The sequence below is a fragment of the Taeniopygia guttata genome, chromosome Z (assembly GCF_048771995.1).
Source record: "Taeniopygia guttata chromosome Z, bTaeGut7.mat, whole genome shotgun sequence".
Classification (NCBI taxonomy): domain Eukaryota; kingdom Metazoa; phylum Chordata; class Aves; order Passeriformes; family Estrildidae; genus Taeniopygia; species Taeniopygia guttata.
Genome location: NC_133063.1, coordinates 75,175,181 through 75,199,514, shown reverse-complemented (window position 1 = coordinate 75,199,514; position 24,334 = coordinate 75,175,181). Strand labels below are relative to the sequence as shown.

Here is a 24,334-nt window from a genome sequence, read left to right as displayed (position 1 = left end):
AGTGACACAGCAAATGTGGTGAGGGGTGCTTTTGGTCCCATCGTCCAGATCACTCATGGAGATGTTACAATATGGAGCCCAGTACTGATCCCTGGGGGACCCACCTGGAACAGGTTCAGTAAAACATGTTGATCACCTGTGGGATGGTTGCTGCCCATCTGTGAGTGCCCATCTCACAGATCACTCCCATCCAGTCTATATTTGATCTTTTTCTAGGAGGAGGCTATGCAAAACCACATCAAATGCTTTGCTAAGGTCCGGCTAAACAATACTGCTCTCTCTTGAGGTGCTATTTTTCTGTTGTATTAACCAATTTAGCTCAGCATGATTTTCCTTTGATAAACTCACACTGAATTTTCCTGTTCGCCTACTTTCACCATGGCTTTAGGTCATGGATGACTCAAATCCCCAACCTGAAAGAGGCTAATGAAAAAAGACCATGTTTTCTCTGCCCCTGTGCAGTAGAAACTGCAATAAAACCACAAGGCCAGCAGGTGCGGAAGTCCCTAAGCAGCTTAATGGCAGTTCAAAACCTGTGATACTAAACACAATCCCATCTGCCAACAGCAGCTTTTCCTTGCATGTCTCAGCAGTTTTGACAGGTTTGACTTTTGCAGGAAGTCTGCTCTTTAACAGCAGACTTTCTGCAAGTCTGAAGCTTGACTGCAAACTCAGGCACCTTAAGCTTCAGGGCAAGTAATGGGCCCTGGTCAGAACCTGAGAGATTGCCATTTCTTCTCTTTGAAACGAAACAGAATACACATAACATTGACATACATAATCACTTTTAACCAGCAAGGTCTGGATTTAGACAGAAAAAAAACAGGAAACAGAAAACAAATGTGGAAAAAATGCCAAAGGAAAGCATACTGAAGAAACCTAAACAGAAATGTTGGAACATCCCTCTGAACTACCCTCATAACTAGGTGAAGTGAGCCCCCATTCTTCCCAGCAATTTCTGTCTGCCACCCAACTCCATGGAGCCACTGAGACTCCTCCAGGAAAAGCAGTAATGTACAAACACCTGCTGAAGCAGGGCAGTGGCTGGACAAGTCTGAGCATTTTTTATGGGCTGTCTCAGGGTCAGGTTGGTGCCCACCGGTAACACAAGGCCTTTCCTGCTCAGCTACTCTGGCACATGCTATTATTTCTACAGAGAGGCAAAGCCTTTCAGATTACTTGTGGACCCCATCAGTTCTCCAGCCTGGCAAATTGGCTCTTCCTTTTCTTTGTAGACAGTAGAAGTTTGTCTTTACAGAGATAGGAGTAACTATCAATATTATTAGGGAACTACCACTCAAGGTGGTTCTGAACACATGAAGAATCAGAGCTTCCTTAAGCAATTACCTTCGGCTATTTTATCACCACATTCCTTCAAATTTCCTACCAGATTCTGGCACAGGAAGTAGCAGTTCCCTCATCTCTACAGCTTCAAACTCAAAGCCTGTGTTCATGCTTTTTTGGGGATTCCTCAAATGGAAGCATGTTTCTGCACAGCATTCTCCCTCTTTTTTGTCTCCTCCCTCAACAGGCCACGTGAAGGGTAGGAAATGCAAAGACAGGGTAACATTCTTAGCAAGCAGCATTACTGAAATGACAGCAGTGACAAAAGCAGTCAGAGGAAAACAAGGAAAGTCAGTGTGATTCTTAAAAGGTACACAAGTCCAAAAGACTAACTGTTCCTCAGCTCTCTATCTAAAAATAAGTCTGGAAATACAGGTTTATTTATTATTATTTATTTATCAATCTTCTCCACAAGATATCAATCTGTGCTATGCACATCAGTCTCATCAGCCAAGAAAGGTCTTTAGGGTCTCATATTGTTATTCTTACTGTTGGATTAATGCACTGACTGCTGTACATGAAGGGGTTTGAAAGATATGCAGTTGTGAAGTAAAAAAACTGCAATCCCTCAAAAATACCCCTGAAAACTGCAACAATGTAACCTGCAACTGCAGTTGCAACTGTGACCTGCAACTACGTTATGAGTCAAGAGGTCCACCAACGTTGTGACAAGCTGGGATGCATCAGGTGAAAGCACCACTCCGTGATCGCATTACGAAGCCACGGAAAAACCACAGCTCCTGGAAGTGTTCTCCCAAGTAAAGTCACAAATATGCTGCAGAGAGCACCAGCTATCCTCAGGAAGCCAGGGGCCATGCTTTTCTTATAAACAAGAACTTTACAGATTCTGTCACACTGAGCCTGTTTTTCACCTGTTCTTACCTTTGCTGATGCCCAGTGCTTGCTGAAGGTGCCACAGAGCCATCCACACTCTCTAGAAGCCACATCTCCACAAGCGAGTCCCATTTCTTATTTCCATCTCCCCCTGCCTCTGCTCTTTCCCATCATTCAGAAGCCACTGAGGTACTGTGAAATAATTACGCAAAATGACAATCAAAAGTCTTTTGCCGAACTATAGGCTGAATTTGCACTTAAAATTAAATTCTGTCAGTCATTTAAATTCCAGTGGTGAAAAAAGCTGAACAATGGCACATTTTTACACAGGATGCATATATATTTTATTTTGGGAGCAACATTAAAAATTGTTTCTTAGTCTAGAATATCTATACAGAATTCAGGATACAGAGTGCCCTTTTAAACTCAAATTTCTTTGTCAAATGTACAAAAAATATTACAGAGAAACAATTGTTAATCAAAGCACAGTAAATGGATGCCATTTTTCAACAGTTCAAAACAGTCTCTAAACCAGTGCAAATTTTATTGCATTAAGCTTCCCAGCTCACTTAATAGAGTCATAATTTATTCACACTACATCATTTCATCCTTGTTACAATATAGTTTATTTTAAGCTACTAATAGGAGTTTAATGTGCTTCTAAAAAACAGCAAACAATCCCTTTTATTTGCACCATTGGTTGATGCAGACTGAAAGAACAAATAAAAACACCATCCAATCCTCTCATGTATGCATCACAATATACAGCACATGAGACTACAGAACTAGAATCCAATATGATCATTCAGTTTCAACTCTTACAAGTTAAAAGGGTATTTGTTTTTAAAAAGATACATAGTGAAAAGTGGATATACAGAATGCATTTTAAGATTTTTATTAGTTGAAAGGAAAAAAGAACCCTTTTGTTGAAAATATACAGTTATGTGAATAAGATTATTTGCTTACTGTCAGTAAAATAGGAGTAATCTGCATTGAAATAATTGTTGAATTAAGAGTTTTAAAAAGAAAAAAAACTACTGAGTGGATTCTTCAGTTCCTTACATTTTAACAATTTGTTTTAAAAATATAATTTCTATTATCTAATTTAATATACATTTTTAAAATATCCCCTATGTTGCAGTTATTCAAGGAAAGCAGTAAACTCAATGAAAGGTATATTCTTTTAGCTGCAGCAATACAAAAAGCCATTAATTCACAGTTAAAATAGAATATTACTCATTCACAAGTGCAATGTAGCTTGAGCTTAACCAATGTGAAATTCCACCAGGAACAAGACTAAGTTACTTGCAAAATTGATTTAGTTTGAAACATATATAGTAAATAAAATATTTTCCATTGCAATTGTATTGTCTAAACCTAAGTTACATAAAATTTGAAGACAGGATATGCTTGTAAGTAACATACAGATGCTTCTAGTAACATGTAAAAGCTCGTACCAATTACTGCGCCAACACTGCAGCCACATCAGTCTCCTAGGCCTAAAAGATTTTCAAAGGTATCAGGTATTGGTGATGTGCCAGAATATAATTAATAAAGAGAAGCTTTGTAACTTAACAATCCTGATTTTAAACATTTAAGACCTCATTTGTTGTTTTAATTCCACAAAAATCCCCAGCTCTTCTCATGTGAGCACACAAGCTGTACATGTAACTGATTTATAGCTGGGTAAAAGGTGCAAGATAGTATTTTAACACAACTGGCTGAAGTTCAACATCCTTATGGAAACAATTCCAGGAAGCTTCTCTTTGATAATTGTTCTTCCAATACAAACTTTCTAAGTTCTTGGGTGTACCTGAAATTCATTGCTTGTATCCACTTCTGTTATCAGGTTGCTCTATACCCTCATTTTATGCACACATGACATGTTTTGAAGTTAATGCTGATCTGCAAATGTTTTCCTCAGGTTGTATGTGGGAGTTACAAAATATACACGAAAGAATAATCTGAACACTGGTTGTTGAGATACTAGAAAGAGTATGTGGAGGCAAGAGTTTTACAAGTGAGCAAAATGCTACTTCTTCTGTTTATATTGACAGAAAAACAGAACCAAAACCTAGCTTATCCTCATCCCTCCTTCAGAACACTTTGCTCAGATCAGTAATGTATTATGAATTCAGATAAATCTGGATTCCTAGGAGTTGGGTGTCAAACAAGTTACAAGCATTTGTATGTTACTAAGTCATCCCCGTGTTCACGCTGTCAACTAAATTGCAGAAGTGTGCCATTAGCGCCTGATTTTCAGAAGAATAAAAGTGTTTGCAATGCGCTCACAAAAAAATTCTTCCATGGTTATTTTTGGCCAGATTTTGTGAAACTCTTAATTTCCCCCTCAAAAAAAGCATCTGAGAGGAAAACAAATTGTTTTCAGAGATCTCCCTTTTCATCTGAGCTATGGATTACATTTTAAAATCAACTGATTAGTTAGCTACTCTAAAACCTAAACATTAAAAACTCGCTATGAAAAGGAGAAGGTCTTCCTTTTTTATTCTATACTAAAGAATCAATTCCAATATGCAGATTCAAGAATTCAAGTAGCTACATGCAGGACTTCTACCACTCCAAAATCCAGGTGCATACACCAGGAATAGCATTTGTAGTGTACAAAAATCCTAATATGCAAAAGCAAATCAAAGCAAGTCCAATACTGCAGCTGTCCTTTTCTCCTCTGACGTTACTTTTGCTGGGTTGTTTTTTTTTTTTTTGCTTGTTTATTTAGTGTATACAGTTCGAAAGGTTTAACAATTAACACTAGCTGTTGTGACACAATCTTCTTTGCTGTCTTTACAACACTACTCCCTTAATAATCTATATTTTCAGCAACAGATGAGAAGGTTGTTTGGAAATGAAGATGATGTGTTCACATCAACTAGTTCATAATAATATTATTTACTATGTTTTAAAACTGCTTGGATGTCACGTATCTAAAACACCACTCACTAGACAGATTTTCCTTGCCATTTAATGAGCTGCGAGAATTTAAGGGTAACGAAAAGTTGATTCCTTGCAAGTTGCATCACATAATCACGTGGTTTGTTCATTTAATACTCAAAAATAATGGTCTTTGTGTAGCTGTCTGTTGAAAAATAATGTAGAGAGTTACACAGAAAAATTGGCTGGCTTTGATTTGTAGAAATACTAAGTTGTTTGAACCAATGCTTTTGATAGACTTCAATTTGAGAAGGATGAAATCATGTCAGTTATGTAACTGGAGAAGAGAGGAAAAGATGAAGAATCAAGGACTGTTCTTTAATTGTGATGTAGGTCAGATATCAGCAAGCAACTGTGCATAAACCCAAAGAATAAAGAATAATAATAATTAAAAAAAAAAAGATGGTGTGCTTTCTTGCTTTTAGTTGTTGAGAAAGAACACCAGTTCTATCAGGAGAGAATCTGTCCAGGAAATATCCCCATATTAACTTAGGATCAGCACTTTTAGGCAAAATACAAGTCATCAGTCTATGATGTAAATATATTTTGTCATATATAGTGCAACTCCCTTGTTTTCACCTCATGAAAAGAAAAATTGGTTTTATTGTTTCATGTAAAAAATTGTTCCAGACAGATCTTCATCCCTCATCATTTTGAAGAATGAAAAGTTTTAAAAGTAGTATCAAGTAAATACATTCATACCCAGATGCAATTAATATTTTAAGCTATGCACCTTCTACATGCTACAAATATCTTTTTTTCTCTATTAATTATTCCATTGTCATACCATACCGTAAAAGCCATACCACTAACTTTCAGCAAAAACTTGGAATAAATCTTATCATATTCTTCAAGTAACAGAAACACTTAAACTGATGACCAGTATCCAGGCTCTCCCTGCCAAGACTATAACTACTGTAGTCAATTTAATACATGAGGTGAGGAAGTGTCTTATCTACTAGAAGCAATACAAAAGATGGATACATTTTTGCAGATCATACACATAAGCACTCCATTTCTGCTAATATACACCTTGAATACCACATTTATAAATACATCTTAATTGAAATATTGAATCTGGACTATCAGTGCAAAATAATTAACCCACAGGCTAGTATACAACCAAAGGAGAGGGTGATAAAAGAATTTGAGGAGGATACCTCTCAAACACACATGCAAATAGTATAAAGCATAATTTTTTTTTTCAGGCAGTATATGTTGAAATTCTAATACCATTTGAGCTTCCTACATAATTTTTAGAAAGCCATCCATTTCTGAGCTGCTTTGTGTAGAACCTTATCCTTCTTTGTAGAAAGCAGCCAGTATGTTTACAGAACTTTACAGTTATCAGATAGAGAATACAGGAAAGATGAGTGTAAGTCTCTGTTTTCTCACAGCTGTAGATACATATTTTGAAAAGGTCAGCAAAGGTAATTCAGAATACTGATTGGGTCAAGAGTCAGGAGAAGGGTAGCAATTTAATGTACTGTCTGATGAAATTTAATGTACTATCTGATAAAAGCAACTGCATTGCAGCTTCCAATACAAGGTTTCAAATAGTTACATTCATACAACCATACCACAAACTAATAAAAGGACCCCTCTCTAGATAAAGGTCATTTTAAAGAAGCATTGAAGAATCTGAGCACTGGAAAACTTTATTAAAATACACGAATATTGGTGGCCCTTAAGAAAGTCACCAACTAGCGACTGCTGTTTTGTCATCAGCTTTTTGAACAACTTGATATTGTGAAGGAAAATTTTGAGGAAATTAAAGAATATATATGGGGGGAAAGCAGGTCAACCACTGAAACAAACTCATAATTTTTAAAACATTTTGACAAACTTTACAATGTGCCTATGAGATGAATGTGAAGAATATATGTTGCAGTTCAACAAAACTGGTTTGACAGATCGCTCAGTTAACACCTTTTGAGACTCAAAAGTGTGTATGTCATCATGCTCTTGGGTTTGTTCAGCTCTGCTTTTGTCTCTGTGAAGTTTGGTGTGTGTCTTCATTGTTTTTATATTAAAGGTGCTCCAAAGCATTTCCTGCAACACTCAACCCTGCTGCTTGGTGGAATGTCTATTCTCTGCATCTTTTCAAGAATTTCTGTTGGTAGTTTTTTAAGTGCAAGTCTGTATTCACTATCAAAGACCTCTGAAATAGAAAAAGCACAGTTGAGGTTATTTAAGAAACACTGTACAATGCACACTACTATTCCTAAAAATGCTTTTGGTGATTTTTATATAGTAACAAAATTATCTTCATTAACTAAAAGCTGATTTTTCTTTTTCAAAATGAACCTTCTCAGAGGACCTGAAAAGCATCCCCATAAGATGGTGTGGCACCACAACACATGACAGTGGATGCCCATTGATTCTTTCACAGTTCTATTTGCCTGTTCCCAGTGTAGCTCCCCTATCACATTCCATAAGGGAGTCACTTCGATTGCATAGTACCATATAGAAGACAGGATAGAAGAAATCAGTAGAGGGTGGGAAATCAGGTGTTTATATAACATACATCTGATATGTGGGTCAGAGAAAGATGGACAAGACTGGAAACAAGCTTTCAGACATGAATTAAAACTTCAAGCTCTTCAAATACTCTTTGTTTAAAGTAACTCATTACTGGTTTCAAATAAAGTCAAAATGAACGGTGCATATGAATTATAATTACATAAAAGCAACACCTAAAGACTGACAGTGCAGTAATTTTCACAAAAAAAACCCCAACAGAATCTTAGAAACAGATTTTATACACTATCTTTCATGTAAAATATCCACAGGGACTATGCGTTTCACAGTATTTTTTTACTTACCAATGTCAATGTTTTCTCTTCCAAGAGACACCAGAGACAGGAAAAGAATTTCCCTGTAAAAACTCCTAGGGGAATGTTTTGAAAGGTGAGTTAATGGAAGCATCAACTATCCTGTTTCCAAAGTCAGTATTGAAGACTTCCACTATATAGTTTCTACAACTGTTCTGTTAACCTTGCTTGTGAAAAAAATGACCAATCTACATGACTACTAGCTTAAGGTTTTTTCATGCCTGAATACCAATCTACATGACTACTAGCTTAAGGTTTTTTAATGCCTGAATACTTTTACTTGATGCAGAAAGCCAGATTATTGCGAAATCCTAGTAGTTTTTTTCTATGAAAAATTCCTCTGTCATAGAAATGACTAAAAAACAAGAAATATTAAATTAGCTGCCACGTTTTTATTTATTATTAATTCATTCCTGCCTGACCATGAAACAATGCATGGGTATGGCTTTCTTTCAAATCACCCATACTTTTGCTTTTTTCTTTCAAAATGTCATGGTCAGTATCAGAAGTAGGTATCATTAAATAATCAGATACTATTTTTTCCCTTGTGGAAGTCATAAAGATACTTCTCTAGGGAGAGCAGTTTCTGTTTCTTTTTAGTAACTACAAAACACAGAAACAAAGATGACTTAAGCATGACAAACTTTTAACACATCTTGTATCTGCTGTAATTTACATCAGAGTCAGTGCTTTTGTACAAAGCTTTCCTTGAACTGCAGTGCAGGTTACAAAATACAAGAATTATTACACATCTAGGGAGAGTATTCCACACACTGTAACAGGACACTCGTATTTATCAATTTGCTAGATCTGGAGCAACATCAAAATCTGTGTAATTAAAACCTGCATTTTTCTTACTCATTGTAAAATGTCCATTTCTATTAAAGAATCACATTCATCCATTTGATGTGGATGAACTATGCATCTGAACATAGAGTACATTCTGTTCGTAAACACAGGTGTAAAAAAATACACATGGTTTTTGGTGGACACAAATAAAGCTGAATCTTCCCCAGAGGTTTTTATGAACTTATCACTATGAAACATACACAGTCTGATCTTATTTAATCTTTAGTGGGAAGAAACCAAGAAGAGATTATGCCTTTACCTCTGTCGTTTCACATCTGGCTTAACTTTCTGTAGGAGAAGGTTGATCGGCTTCATAACATCGTTGTGTTGAATACTTAGTTTGATGTTCTCTAACAAAGTATTTGTTGCCTGCTGATCTTCTGCCAGTGTGGAGGCTTTCTTTTCAGAAGAATCTGGAAAGTGGCACCGTACAGACTATTACAGCAGTGAAGATTTTTTTTTTCACTTTATTAAGCAGAAGTATTTCTAAAAGTGAGATACACATAGAGAACCTCTACTCAAGCTAGAGAAATTGGTTATAATGGAAGGACCTTGTCTGCTTATAGTCTTCGCTCAAAAGTAGATATACCCAGAAGTTACAGGATACACCAAGTATCCATATGCAAGAGGTCCCACATGACAAAGAAATACACGAGACTGAAGAGTACCCAGCATCAGATGTTGCCTGTGATGGTTGGTTAGCTCAGCAATAGTTTTATTGGTGTACTTAAAAATTAGGTTCACTGCAAGAAGATCATTGTTACACGAAGGAAAAGAAATAAAATGCAAGTGTCACTTTTCTTAGCAAAGAAACTTTTCTTATCAAAGCCCTTCTTAAAAGCCACCTACAATTAATTGATAACTTTGGGATATATATTGAAATAGATAAGGTACAGTTGAATCAAACAGGAAAGAAAATGACCAAGACATTCACCATCCTGATTTGTCACTTAAAATGCCATGCTCAGAATAACACTGAACTATTATTTTCTGGAAGACAGTGACTAATGAGGAAATAATAAATCCATGTACTGGCAAAGAAGTAACTTTACAGATTTGGCAGAGAGTACACGGTGTGTAAATGAATTGCAGACCAAGCCTAGTAATCTTCACTACATCAACATGGTGTTTTCATCAAATTGACATATATGATACTTTACAAATGTAATTTTCAGAATATTTTCAGAATAGATGTAGTTTTCAGAATATTTTCTGACACTGCTATATGGCCTGTCTATTTTTCTTCCACATCTAAAACAGGCCCTTGGCTCCTTTGTTTACCCAATATATATTTTTATATCTTCATTCATGGCTAGATGATTTGGAGATGCTTTTCATCTAGTGTAGTTACATCAGTATGCTTTGTAGAATCTGAGGGAAATAAAATACGTTATTCTGTGCTCGTGACTGTAATTTTCTGATCAGCCTTTTTATTTTAAGGACATTTTTCAACAAGCGCCTTTTAATTCTTTAGAACTAAAATTAGCATATGACATAGTTTTTAGCATAGTTTTTAAAACACGGATTTAGAAGATTAGGTTAAGAAAATTTTTCTGGTGATCAGAAGTAAGGAAATCCTTAAGTTCTTATACTAGACAAGACTTTCTTTGATCTTACTTTTTGACAGTCAAGAAGGGTGCCAAATGTACCTATCAAAGGGACTGATGATGTTTCATTCATTTACAGAAGTAAAAGATACTTTTTTTTGTAACACAGCCTTCTTGTACATGCCTGCATGGCTATTACCAGACAATGCAGTGAAACTCAAGTGAAATTTAATGCATTCAAATCAAGTGAGGGTTATTTAACACCACGTCTAGAGCTGGTCTAATTGCTGGCCTAGAGCAACCAGCAATTCCTCCCATCTTGTAAGTGTATGACATGTGATGAGCAGATCAAACTTATTTTCACAACTAATTTGATACCCAGACTGCGTGAAGTACCTAAGAGATTGCAGATGCTTCAGATACTAAAAAAGTACTGCAAATTGATGGGCTGTGTACACTTCAGCCACTATAAGCCAACGGTTTCTTTCCATAGTCTCTTCTCCCTCTGCTTTCTGTAGCATTTGTTTTACTTACTGAGATTTCTCCAAGATATATATAGGGGCTCCCCTGGCTCTTGGTGAAGGTTGATATTGTCCCATAGAAGATGGATGTATACTAGCTTGCTATCTTGAGCAAGAGATGTCAAAGGAAGCTAAAACACATGAGGAAAGGGAATACATTTTAAAAACACCAGTACAGTGTTACATTATTTAATACTCCTGCTCTTCCACTATTTTTGCGAACAAAGAAGATAAACTTTATTTAACTTGAATCTAACAAACAGGAGCAGATGTTATCCTCTACAGTAAACTGCACTCAACCAGAGCAGTCACAATTACTGCAGCATTTAATTGTCTTTTATAGTTTATCCTAATGTATGAAGAGCAATTAGTTTTCTACAGGCATCTGAAGAAAATATTTTTGAGTATGTATCTGGAAATACCTTTTGAACATCAGACGCAATACTTGATCTGTACTACTACTCATACCATATTGCAATATTTCTGACCCAATGAACATTTTGGTATGCATATCTATGTACTGGCCTTCCCAAAAAGCAGAAAGAATCTTCATATGTATGCAAATATGAACTATTTATTTCCACTAAAAATATATGGTGATTAAAACAACATGTACGTAATTATTTTATGAAATATTTTATAAAATTTATAAAAGTCATGCCTCTGGAATCACTAATACAATAAGAATTACCAGGCAAGAAAAACGTATCACTTAGTGCGTCTATTTAAATAATAATTACATGATATTATGTCCCATCTTGCTGTCTTCTCTGTTAATGTATTGTGGTTTTCCAAGATGCTTTAGATTTCATTAGTATTATCTTCAACTTCATTTCTTGGAAAAAGAAATTTTTTAACAGTTCTAGGTGGGTGTTTTTTTTTAAATTGAGGGAAAGAATTTAAAGTTGAAGTGTGTACAAATTTATAGGAAAATACTAAATTTTTGTCATGCATCAGGTACAAATACATATTTAATTTCAATTTGTACCTACACGTAAAAATGATATAGGTTTCAATCTACTCCTTTAAATTAGAAAGGCAAAATACTCAAAAGATAGATCTGTTTTACACTCTTTTGTTCTAGTCGTGTAGTAACAAAACTTGGTGGAATTTGAACAGCAAAACCTATTATTGGAAGAGAACAAAAAATACTGTCTAGTAACTTTAAAGATTATAAACTCAAGTGTATAACTCACTCTGTGTATTGCAATATATTAGTTTTTTGAATTCTTTGCAGACATACCTTGTTTCCTATTCTTCAATGAATCTTACTCTCTGGCTTTTCAGTACAGACCACCTTGACTAGAATTTGAAGACTGACTGTTTTCACACATCTCCCCTCAAGAATCCTTGTGGGAAACAAACCAATCTGCTTGTATGATAAAAACCCAAGAACTTATATTCAGCTGTTCAGGAATTATATACCCGGTTGTTTTGAACCAAGCCCTCCAGCTTTATTCAGTAAGCCTGACTAATACCTGCTGATCTAACGTGAGGATGCCATTTACCTGCACTCCCTCATTGCAGTGTTCAGATGTCAGAATGAGTCCAGGTAAGTTGCTGGGCAGATCCAACCGCTGGAAATACCAGACTAGGTTCCAGAAGATTATGGGGTGTTGATTGATGAATTTGGATGTATGAATTACTTGCTCTCCCTCATTTTCCAGGAGTGATTCAAGCTCTTTATGCAGTACCAAAGGGCTCAGGTAGGGTACAGATACAGGGGCAGGGTTCCGTTGTTTTATTAAAGGATCCTAAATACAGAATATGCACAAAACAAAAATTATTTTGGTTTTCTGGTTTCATTTGTTTTGGGGTGATTTTTTTGTTTGTTTGTTTGTTATGGGAGGTTTTTTGTTTGCTTTTGCTTTTGAGTTTCTTTTTTACTAAATCAAAGATGATTTTCCTTCCAGAAATACTTTTCAGGATTACTTTCCCCAGAAACCTCCATTGCAGAGTTTCTTTTAACACTTGGAAGAAGCTCTGGAACCACTGAACATACAATAACTTCAACAGCATCACCAGTTTTGACTGTTGGGGATTTCTTAATTTTAAAGCTCAATCCCCTAGGCTTTCTCTATTATGCGAACAAGAAAAAAAAAAGTTAATTTGTTAGAACTTGTTCCTGATTGTACAGTTTTAAGCTATCTAAGCTAGTAGCCAGTACAAAGCCTGCAGCAATGGAAAGTGAAAATGTCAGTAATTATATGAGCTGTGAAACTGAATCATGGCTTCATATGTTATTTTCCAGAGGCTGCCTTAACAAGTACCAAGAGAGAGGATAAACACTTTTTTTCCACAAGAAAGGTAAGAATCTCAATACTGCCTCTCACCTTCTCCCATCCACTCCACAGGTAAGCCTAACAGAATATACAGTAGGAGTGTAAGTAAATGCACAGAAACAGAACAAACTTTCAATCTTGCAACGCGCTGCACTACTGTGTTCAGTCAGGTATTGATTTACTATTGACCTTCCAGTTTTAGAAAGACAAAGACTAGCTTCATTATGTTAAGAGAGAACATTTCAAATCAAGTAGAACTGTTCATTTGACAAAATATTGGAAAAGCAATTTTAGATCAAACTGAACTAAGGTGGTTTTTTTTCAGTTGTAAAAAGGTGAAAATATGCTTGGCCATTCCCATTCTGCAAATGGACAAGAATGCTACTAGTAAAATATTTTTAAATTCATTGTCTTCAATATTTTTTTCTCAACTGAATATGCAGCTTCTAGACTTACCACAGCTTCCTGCAAACTATTTGGAAGACTAACTGTTGAAACGCCATGAGACGGTCTCTGGGAGAGATCAATGTTTTGCAGTGGGCCCCCCACGCTGTGGCTCCGAGTCAAGGACACGCCCCTTTTTGGTGGATTATTGGCATGTGTCTTCATGGTGGTGGGATCTGTAGTCTGTTCTTCTGCCAAATCACTGTGTGAATTTTAGAAGAAAATATGCTAATATTTCAGCATTTCCATAACAACAGGAAGGAAGCAGAGGAAGGCTGCCAAGTGAAGATCCCAAACCAATTTTCTCTATTAATATGAAATTGTATTTTCCCAGTTAGCTCGATTGTTTAAGGAACACAGAACAAAACAAGCCTCAAACCAGTATAAACATCCCTTCAGAAAAACAGCTAGGTATAACTTAAGATATGAATCTGAAAGCACTGCAGTTCTGTACAGAAATCACTGCTCTTGTACAGCTTTACCTTGCTTAAAAAACCAGCAATCCACAGTTCTGCCAATCTATGAAGATTATCTTCTTTTGACTATGCTCACCTTTACTTGCTTTTCCCTTTATGTTCTAAGTGTCATAAAGAGAACAATAGCAGAAAGTAATTTAAAAATTGCATGCCAAAGCAGTAATAAAAATATTGTGTCAAACTCATCCAGCAAGCTAATTTAAGTGAAGTCAGGCTTGTCAGATTTAACGCGTGCAATCAAGACATTTGCAGATCTGGGAATATTTGTTCTGTGCTCCTTATAATTATAATGGATAAAACTACAGTACAGAAGAACAAACAAAGTGAAACAGAAAGTGTCTGCTTCCAGATAATCTGTAGAGAGAGAAGGATTATTTACAGGTGGCTTTTGGTCCTAAATTTTACTTTTGTTAAAAATATATTGTCATAAAATAAAAATGTTAACATAAGCACAGTACCACCTTTAATGTTTAGTGTATTAAGATTAACTACTATTGCATTGATTAAAGTTTTAGTTGTCTGACACAGGGATTAGCTCATTACTCTGAGGCACTAATACTCCAGAATTTCATATTGAATGATGATTTTAAAAAACCCCAAACAATTACAACAAAATTTAATCATCCTCACAAAAAGGTCACAATTCATAGCAGAATTCTTTTACTTTTTCCCTCATCCAACATGATACCTTCCCCTTAATGCTTTTTTTCCTCAAACTGTTCCAGAAGTGATACTGTTTTTTAGAGTTTCAGTTTTACATAGGTTTCTTATAGAACACAAGCTCAACACAAGACTTGAGTGCTCCCACAACTTTCTCTCAAGCAAAGTGTTCCAGCAAATGGACTTACTGTCTCCCACAGTGTTGTGTTGTTCTTGTTAAATCATATATTCAAGGAAAGGAGAAGCAATGCTTGAATTTCTGTGTGAGTTTAAATGGTGATTGGGTTTTAACCACAATAGGTTTTAACTATTGATCAGTAACAGATGGACATGAAGTTTCATTTCTATACATGTATCTCTAGAATCTACTCACTTGGTGGAATGAATTGACTTCAAACTGATAAAAGCATGCTTAAGACATGCAAAAGGTGAGAAAGGAAAGAGATGACCTTCAAGTTACAATTGTACTTCACCATATTTGGTATAAAAGCCAACCTTACCTGTGTAAGTGTGGAAGTACTGATGCATTTCTGACAGAACTAACAATCCTGTTTTACCTACCCCTGCTCAGATGCAGAGCTGGTTTCTTCAGCTATGGTGTGGCTGGACGGCAAGTGATCTGAAAAACTGATCAAGTCAGCAACGGCTGGACTGGTCAACAGTTTCTGCTCCAGAGGATCTGTGGTTAATGGAAGGGTGCCACTCTGTAAACTATCTCCTGAGGTACTTTGCTTCAGGAAGAAGCTGAAGTTACAACATGTATGGGAGGGAGAAAAATACAAAGGTAAATATATAGGCATAAAATCATAAAGTCATTATTTTCTACATTTACTTTTCAGAAGCAGCAAAAGAAGGAAATACAACATTAAAAAGCTTGACAACAGGACATAAATTTCATCCTACTCTCACCTCTGCAACTTAAACAGGCAGAGTAAATTAACACATAGAGAGATTTGATCTGCAAAACAAGGCATTCTACACTGGACATAAATCATCACAAGCGACCTTAGTTTGTCATGGTTTCAAATCAGAACAGTATATTAATAGATGATACATCACTGAAAATGGTTGCTATTATAATGTGACATTACATACTACATGACCATACACCATTATAAGCACATGACAACAAAAATGTGTCTTGCTTTGCTAAGTCTCTAAAGTACATACTCTACAGTTAATACAGATGTTCAATTTCTGCATTAGAGAACTAGTGGAACCTCTGTTTCAGAACAATAACCACTATAGTGAGAACTGGAACTTAACATTAAGCTCTGTTTTTCACAGTGCAACTAAAAGAGGTTAAAAACAGTAAACAGAGTAGCTTAAACTATAGAAACAATAAGGTGGAGCATCAGGAACTAAAAGCTGATGACAGATTTGGTCTGGAAAAAATTCTTTGCTGACAGATTTAAAAACCTCTTCACATGCTTTTATAAAGTTTAAAGCCCATAGGCTTTGTTTTAACATCGAAACAACTTGAAAACTGACTTACACCTTCATACAGTTACACTTAAAAAGAAAATACGAAACAAAAAAGTGATAAAAAGGCAACCAGTTCTTTGGGTTTTGGCTGCTTTACAATGCAACTCAATAGTTTACACAACTTATAATTTCCTCCAGTACAATCATGACCACCGAGTAGGAAGTAACATTCTTGCTAACATCTGGATGGTGAAAGACATTGAAGATCCTCTTGTGGGAAAATATAACCATGCACAGGTACAAAGTCAGAAATGGTGTATCTATAAAATGTACTGACCTTGCAGAACCACGAAGGTCTTTAAACTCAACATGAAGCAAAGGTAGGAAGGTACTTTTACAGAAAGGGCAGGTAGTGTTCAGGTTTGAGTCATCTGCTGTCCATCCAGCCATGATTTCTTCATCATAAACCAAAGCATCACAAGCTCTACATTGAGAGCAGCTTGACATCAAGACCTAGAACAGCAAAGAATTATTATTATTTGGGCTCTTTTACAATTATTTTTTATAGGCTCAGTACCCATAGAAGTTTAATAGGTACCAGAAGGCCAGTGGGGAGAAATGAGTTCACTACTTCTTTCTCACCATACTAGGTATTATCTCATCCACACTAACTTACCTATGAAATGAAGATATAAGTAATTTATTTCTGTCATAGAAGAAACATTACCCCAAAAAGGTACTAATTTAGCATTTGCAATTGCTTGCTTCTATGAAGACTTCAACATATACAAATTGTTTTGAATTTTATAAGTAAATGCATGCCTACTTATCCGAAAGAGGAAAGAAATTCCACAAAACTAATCAAACATAGAAGAAACCTTTATAGTGTGGTGTGTTGACCCTGGCTGGATGCCAGGTGGTCACCAAAACCACTCAAGCAACCTCCCTGTCCAAGTGAACAGGGGAAGAAAAATATAACAAAAGGCTTGTGAGTCACAACAGAGACAAGGAGATCACTCGGCAATTACTGTCACAAAAAGGCAAAAACTTGACTAGGGGAAATAAATTTCATTTTCTGGCAATTAAAAATTCAAGTAGGTTAGTGAGAAATTACCCCAAATTTTAAAACACCTTCCCCCTGCCCCTCCCTTCTTCCCAGGCTTCACTTTAATTTCTGACTCCTCCACCTTCTTCCCTGAAATGGCACATGGAAATGGGGAAAGGGGATTGTGGTCAATTCATTCCATGTTTTTCTGACACTCCTTTCTCCTCACACTCTTCCCCTACTCCAGCATGGGGTCCCTCCCACAGGACATAGTCCTACACAAACTTCTTCAGGGTAAGCCCTTTCCATGGGCTTCAATTCTTTATTAGTTGCTCCAGCATGGATCTCCTGCAGGGTCACAAGTCCTGCTCCAGTCAGGGCTCCTCTCCCCACGGGGTAAAGGTCCTGCCAGGAGCACTGGCTCCTGTCTATAGGGTTAGCTTCCTTTGGGCATCCACCTGCTCTAGCACAGCATAGATGGCTGCAGGGGCACAGCTGTCTTGCTGGGTCTGCACCACAGGCTGCAAGAAAATCTCTGCTCAGGTGCCTGGAGCACCTCCTGTCCCTCCTTCTGCACTGACCTGGGTATCTGCAGAGAGATTTTTTGTCACATGTTTTCACTTCTCGCCAGCAGCTGCTGTTGCACAGCATTCTTTTCCCCTTCTCAAATACACCATCCCAGCATTGCTGCCACTGTCACTAATGGGCTCAGCCTCAGCCAATGGGGGTCCAGTGTACAGCTAGCTGGCATTGGCTCTGTCAGACGCATGGGAAAGTTCTGGCAGCTCTTCTGCAACCCAATTCTTGCCATGCAAACCCAGTACAAGTGGAAAATCAGAATGTTGTGTCCTTACCTAATAGAAGTCTCACCACTAAGCTAGATAGAGAACTGGAGAAAAATGTTAAAATTAATCCTGTACTAACTGAAGAACGGACTACATACCTTACTCTATTATCTTACTTCGTTGTTTCAGTCAGATGGGTGAAAAACCCCAAAAAAACAGCACCAAACACAGTTTCTAATAATTTTTAGAGCTAATACAGATATTCATTAAAATACCATCTTTTACTATGCTAAACCCTTTATATAATGCAGTGCAGAAGCTTGACAAGCCTAGATGTCCAGAACACCAAACATAAATGAAAATGATATAGGATCTAGCAAAAAAAAACCACTGCAGCTGAAAGAAAAGCAACCAAGGCAAATGCAGTGACCATTGCCTGTGTATCTGAAATCATCTACAAGTAATATCTGAAACAAAGAACCATACTAAAACATTATTTCATTTGGTTTAGCCGGGATAGAGTTAATTATCTTGTTAGTATTCTTAATAGTCCTGTGTTTCAGTCTGGTAACCAGCTCCATGTTAAAGACACTCCAATATTTTAGTTATTGCTGCACAGGGACTTTTCAATTATGTGCACAACTCAGCCAGCAGGCTGTGACAGGACACAGCCAGGACAGCTGGCCTCAGCTGACCAAATGACACTGTGTAACATCAAGTCCAGAGATAAAACTCTGTGGTTTTCCAAGGTAGCTCTTCCTTGAGGTGTCAGGGTGCTGACTGATCTCTGTATTACTATTTTCTTTTGGTCGTGTCTCCCTCTTTTTCATCTTTCCCCCAGAATTCATGTATTGTCTTTATCTCAGCTCTCAGGCTTTCTTCCTTTGCTCTTTCAGTTCTGTCCCCCATTTGAAGGGGATTAAGCAAACACCTGTGTGAGGGCTTTGGTGCTGGCTGTGGTCAACTCATCACAATTATTTAGTAACAACACAATTTTCATAAGGAAAATAAAATCCAAAACCCCTCAAAAGAATGCTTCTCCTGTTTCATCTCTAATTTCTCTTTCACTTCAAGTTTCGACCCTTCCCTCAATAACTTTTTCTCTCTATATATGATGGATGCACAAAAGTATTTAAGACACTTCATTTTTAAAGCTGCTGTTGCACTCCAAGCTACAAGTATTAAGCATCTCTGCAGTAGAAACAAGGAAAAAATTGTTTTGGCAAAACCAAACACAATGCAACTAAACAGGTAATTAATGCATACAGTACTATTGACTCATTATAGCTTTCATCTATGAGTTTATTAATCTTACCTCCATTGCATAGTTCTGGAAAATGCTGGATAAACTAGTATTATGTGAAGAGCTGTGCTCTGATTTCTCAGAATCTAGAACTTTCATACTTTTTGGGAATGAAACTTCACCTGTACAGAAAGAGTAATTTGAGTTTTGTATTCAAGCAAAGAATAATTAATCCATTCCCAAAGATAATAACTTCTGTTCAACTTCTGTTCAAGGCAAGAAAATTGTACCAAAATACCTCCAAAGACATCTTACTGACTTTACAATATAGATAGTTTGTGATTAACATTTCAAGGTTATTTTTCTAACACAATATATCACAGATTAGTAAAAGAAAAACAAATGAAAAATAGACTAATTAAGAGCAGTAAGATTACTCAATGTATATTGACCAACTCTGAGAAGTTGACTAGTCATGATTTCTTGAATAATACATCCCTAAGTAAACAGCAAATGTAAGGACAGCATCAGGTGAGGTGTATGATACCAAAAATGCTATTACTGCACTTAGATTTTCCCTGATTAACACTGCACTAAACCAAATACTTTTTCTTTGGTAATGCTGGATTTTATAGTTATGAGCCTTGTCCAGGAAAATGGGAAAAGGAGTTGGAATACATTCTCCAGACGGAAATAGATGGAATCAATCCTACAAGGCAAAATTATCAGAATTATTTTTTACAAGCCCAAATTTTTCTATTAGAAGAATCACCATCAGTATCCCCTAATCATAAAGAAGGCTCCTCTGTTTCTTCAGTTCAATATTATGTTTGTGAACAAATTTTGCATTCCCTGTTGGCTTCCACTCTTTATAGTTAGCTCTTATAACCCTCCTAACTAACTGGAACTAGAAGATAATCTTGTCAAGATTTTGTGATACAGGGGCACCTCATCTCCACTGTGCAAGATAAGTTCTTCCTCTCTTGGTATTTCTCTCTCTCTGTAATGCAGACAGCTTTACAATATTTGCAGCACTGAAGTATTGTATTGCAAAGAGACCTAAACCAGGCCCACAGCAGGTTCAGATACACATTTTTTTTCTCAAAGTAAGAATCAAATCTAACTGAATTACATCTGAACTGAAAATGACTAGATTTATTTAATTCAGTTTTACATCTGGCAGGGAGGAGGGAAGAAAAGTCTGCAATAGACTCCCAGTCCTCAACTATTTACCTACATAAGTTCAAATCAAGTATTTATCTTGATTTGTACTTATCAACTGTTCCTATTCCATGGTAAAGATGGATAACTTCAAGTGTGTATTGCTTTATGTTTTTTGTGTACATGGAACTACAGGGCTGTTCTGTTGATTTGGTTTTGGTTGGTTTGTTTCTTTCCTCCCTCAAATGATCTGTTTCTCTTAGTTATGCAACTATTTGCAGTTATCAAACTGCTCAGTTTTTCTGTATTAATATTTCACTATTAATACTTTCAAGGGTCTTATGACTTTACACAAATGAGGTGTTTCGTGCTGTAACTAGTTCACAATCTTCCTATCATATATACAGGAAGTATTTTTATGGTTAAACTCCTCCATATTGTATCAGCTTTTAATGCATTCAACAAAGAGAGAAGCATTAGCTACTTGCTACTGCAAGAGAAGAGTATAGAATGGAAGTAAAAATTTGCTTGTAATACTCTTAAGGGCTTGAAATAGTCTCACATTACCATAGCTTCCATTGTTTTGAGTGATTTCACATGCAATAGTTTTCCCTGTTTGTTGTATTATAATCAAGTTATCGGGGGAAAATTAAACCAAAATATCTCACCTGCACTGTAATGCTGTCTTCCCACATCTCCACCACTGCTGCTACTACCAAGACTAGTAGTGCTTTGTGCAAGCTCATTTGTAAGCAGGCCTGGGACTCCAGTTCTTGATGACAGATTATCTCCTAAACTACTATCTTCAAAGCCCAGAGGGAAGTTATAGTCTGGTCGATGGCTTTCTTCCTTTAATGCAAGAAGAAAAAGTAGCTTTTTTCAGTACCTCCACATCCATTATTTGTCTTCCATCTTTATCCTAAATAAAAAAATCATTAAACTAGCAGATTAAGATAAATCCTGATGTAAAAAATATATCGGATGTAAGACAAATCTATGTAGCCCCAAAAAGTGCAGATACTGGACAAAGCAGGAGGATATTGAAAAACTGACAAACTGAATGTCAAAATTATAGTCATATAAGTTTGTTCTTTACAGAAGAAACAGGAAAAATAATGCCACATCATGTGAAGGTACAATAACAAGACATCACAAAAAAAGAGGAAGTTAGGAAGTTACAATATTCATCTCTCTATATCCTCTTTCAATCTTGTCATTAGTATGTGAAATGTTTTACTCTGAAAAACACTGTTAGTTACAGAAGAACCATAACATTTAGTTTCCAAATTCCTGATATGTAAATTTACTAGATCTCAGATTGTACCTTATTACTTTTAACTTTGACCCCCACCAACCTGACTTCCCAGGTTTGTAATTTATTTTCACAACCTAGTTTTCTAAAGTAAGACAGGGCAGTATGGCATCATTTAAGGTGACAGACATTTATACTTACCGGGGTTTCTTGGTTCAGTTTCTTTACATATAAATAAAGGGATTAATAAACAAATGGGAGATTTTTTGTTGAGAACAAAAAGCTAAAACTTACTGCATTGAGACCATCTAATTTCCTTTTGTCTGAAGAATGAGGTTTTTTTAATGGCGAGGAAAAACACCATAGGTAAAGTGTAATTTTTATTTGCTAATAAAAGTCAATAATTAATAAAAAACACCACCTAGAGAAGCAATCTTCTGGACATAGAAATTAGCCCTCTAACTTTGTGCCCCCAAATTTTTCATACTGAAAAACACTTACCTCATCATCTGAGTAACTATATGCTGATGTTACCACTCCCCACATCTTACTGGCCACATTGGCAGCCTGCTTCATGCCTGATTTCAAAACATCTATTTTTGGTCCAGACAGTATATTGTCTAACTTCAGATTGGATAAAGTTGTTACAACAGTTCCCAATGAGCCGTGTGGAGAAGAACGACCCAGTCCTGTCAGAGATGAAGACCGCTCCTTTTGAACTTGTGGGTGAGTTTGTTGCTTTGATCGTACAGTGAATGTTTTGGATCTGGAGACAGAAGGACTTCTTCGATTTTCAAAATGCTTGGAGGATGGCAGAATGGGATCCAAAGGCAGGCTTGACCTTCTTTCTTGGGAGTGACCAAGTAAACCAGAAGCTTCTGCATCCTTATCTGGCTTGTGCAGTTCCATGCTGGGAAACTTGCTACCCAATGGGCTCTTCAAATTCATATAGCTCTCTATTTCATCTGCCAAATTACGTGCAGCAACTGGTGACATCAACTTTTCTCCAGGTTCTGGATAACCTGGTTTTGTGCTGTCAGTAGCTAGCAAAGACAGAGGGTCCAAGCCTACTTCAACATCTTCCCTTTCAATAGGCTTAACCACTCCATAAAAGCTATTTCTTTTAGCAGTTGCATCTTTGGATTCAAGTTTCTGGTTTTTAGATTCAGCTGATTGTTCATTCATGTCTTCCACTGTGGTCATGTTTCCATCTCTTCCATTCTCAAGATCCTCCTGTCCTACCCCAGGTTCTTCCAGCACTGGTGAAGACCTACATTCTAGGTCCCAATCACTCTCAGTCACACCACTCCAAGTGCCACTTATGTTAGAAACCTGCTGGTCAGTGATATTTTCAAAGCTGTGGGATTTATTCACATGAGAAGGTGAAGTTTTGGCCCCAGATAAAGCAGCTGTTAGGATCTTGGCATCTGCTCCCATCATTATTGCTATTTCTTTAGAATGCAAGTCCAAGCTGCCTTTTTTCAGCAGCATTCCAGCTCTGCTTTCACTGCTGAAACTGCAGCTTCTCTCTGAAAACAATTTTTGCCTCTTCTGTCTTTTTTCACTTGTTTTCTTAGGAGAAACATTACCAAAGACTGTATCTTCAATTGAATCCTGAGTGATGAACACTGGGCTAGAAACAGTTTCTAAAAGAGAAAATGTATTAATAACATGGTGTCCATAGCCACCAAAAATGTTTATTTCCTGAAACCATGTGAAATCTCCTTAGTCCCCTTACATAGAGAAGACTGAGAGTACTACAGTCCCAAGATATCCATTAAGAAGTTATACTAGCATGAACACATTATTTCACTGCAAAGACATCCTGCAGATCAAAAGCCACCTACTCCTTGGAATCAAAGCTCTTTATGGATTCTACCTCCTTTCCCTGTGCCAACACTCAGACAGTAAGTACTACATCCATGAACTAAAGGAAACTACAATTTTAAGTAAAAGTTGCTCTGTCTGATTTTGTTTTTTTTTTCCTCCAACAGCTACATTCAAGATTTAAACATCAAACTGCATAGTTCATTCTGGTTCTGAAAATAAAACCTATAATGTGTGTCTGCCCCATACAGATGCATTATTTCATTTATGACACAGATGTGTATATAGAAAATGCTAATTAAGTTTAGCATGTGGAAGCCATATACTAATCTTATAAATATTCCTATTTCTCATGGGTAATTTGGAATATGTACTACCTAGATAGCTGTGTTAGCAAAGTTAAAACTTTCATAAGTATGGAAATTCTACTATATTAGAACCCCAAGAGAAGACCTCTTGTATACCATATTCACCTGCTGGACGATGTTTGAGTCTCACATCAATGCTGCTTCTTGGCTGGCCAGCAGTTCTCATAACTGCCAAAATGTTCCAAGCAACTTCTTACCTGAGACTCCATTCTGTGCTATCAAGCTACACAGAAGCTGGACTACCTTTCCTTAGTAAACGACATTCACAAAGGCAGAAAAAAAAAAATCATCCCCAAGATTTGGCTCTTATATATCCATAAATCTTCCTCATCACAAATTTTGAGATAAGTAAATAAATTTTGTACAGCACAAAGACAACACACATGGTTCCTGCATTATAGGTTGGCAATATAAGCTGCAGGAATAGAGACAGACTTGTCCAAGATCAGCAAGGTTTAGATGACAAAATCAAGACTGGAGACACTATT

At 36.6% G+C, this 24,334-nt stretch overlaps 1 protein-coding gene across 6 annotated transcripts in view; it reads right to left on the bottom strand.

Annotated features, from left to right (window-relative positions):
- Positions 1-2,497: 2,497 nt before the first annotated feature.
- The window catches only part of DENND4C (DENN domain containing 4C), a 70,501-nt gene continuing 48,664 nt past the window's right edge, over positions 2,498-24,334 (bottom strand). For all 6 annotated transcript variants that reach the window (XM_072922622.1, XM_002190607.7, XM_072922623.1 and 3 more), the window contains 11 exons: positions 22,153-23,297; positions 21,068-21,248; positions 19,311-19,420; positions 16,503-16,678; positions 15,302-15,484; positions 13,617-13,806; positions 12,387-12,632; positions 10,892-11,009; positions 9,070-9,223; positions 7,953-8,017; positions 2,498-7,288 (listed from right to left, as the gene is read on the bottom strand). In XM_072922622.1, coding sequence (XP_072778723.1) covers positions 7,152-7,288; positions 7,953-8,017; positions 9,070-9,223; positions 10,892-11,009; positions 12,387-12,632; positions 13,617-13,806; positions 15,302-15,484; positions 16,503-16,678; positions 19,311-19,420; positions 21,068-21,248; positions 22,153-23,297 — 2,705 coding nt within the window. In that variant the 3' untranslated portion in view covers positions 2,498-7,151. The remainder of the gene's footprint in view (positions 7,289-7,952; positions 8,018-9,069; positions 9,224-10,891; positions 11,010-12,386; positions 12,633-13,616; positions 13,807-15,301; positions 15,485-16,502; positions 16,679-19,310; positions 19,421-21,067; positions 21,249-22,152; positions 23,298-24,334) is intronic.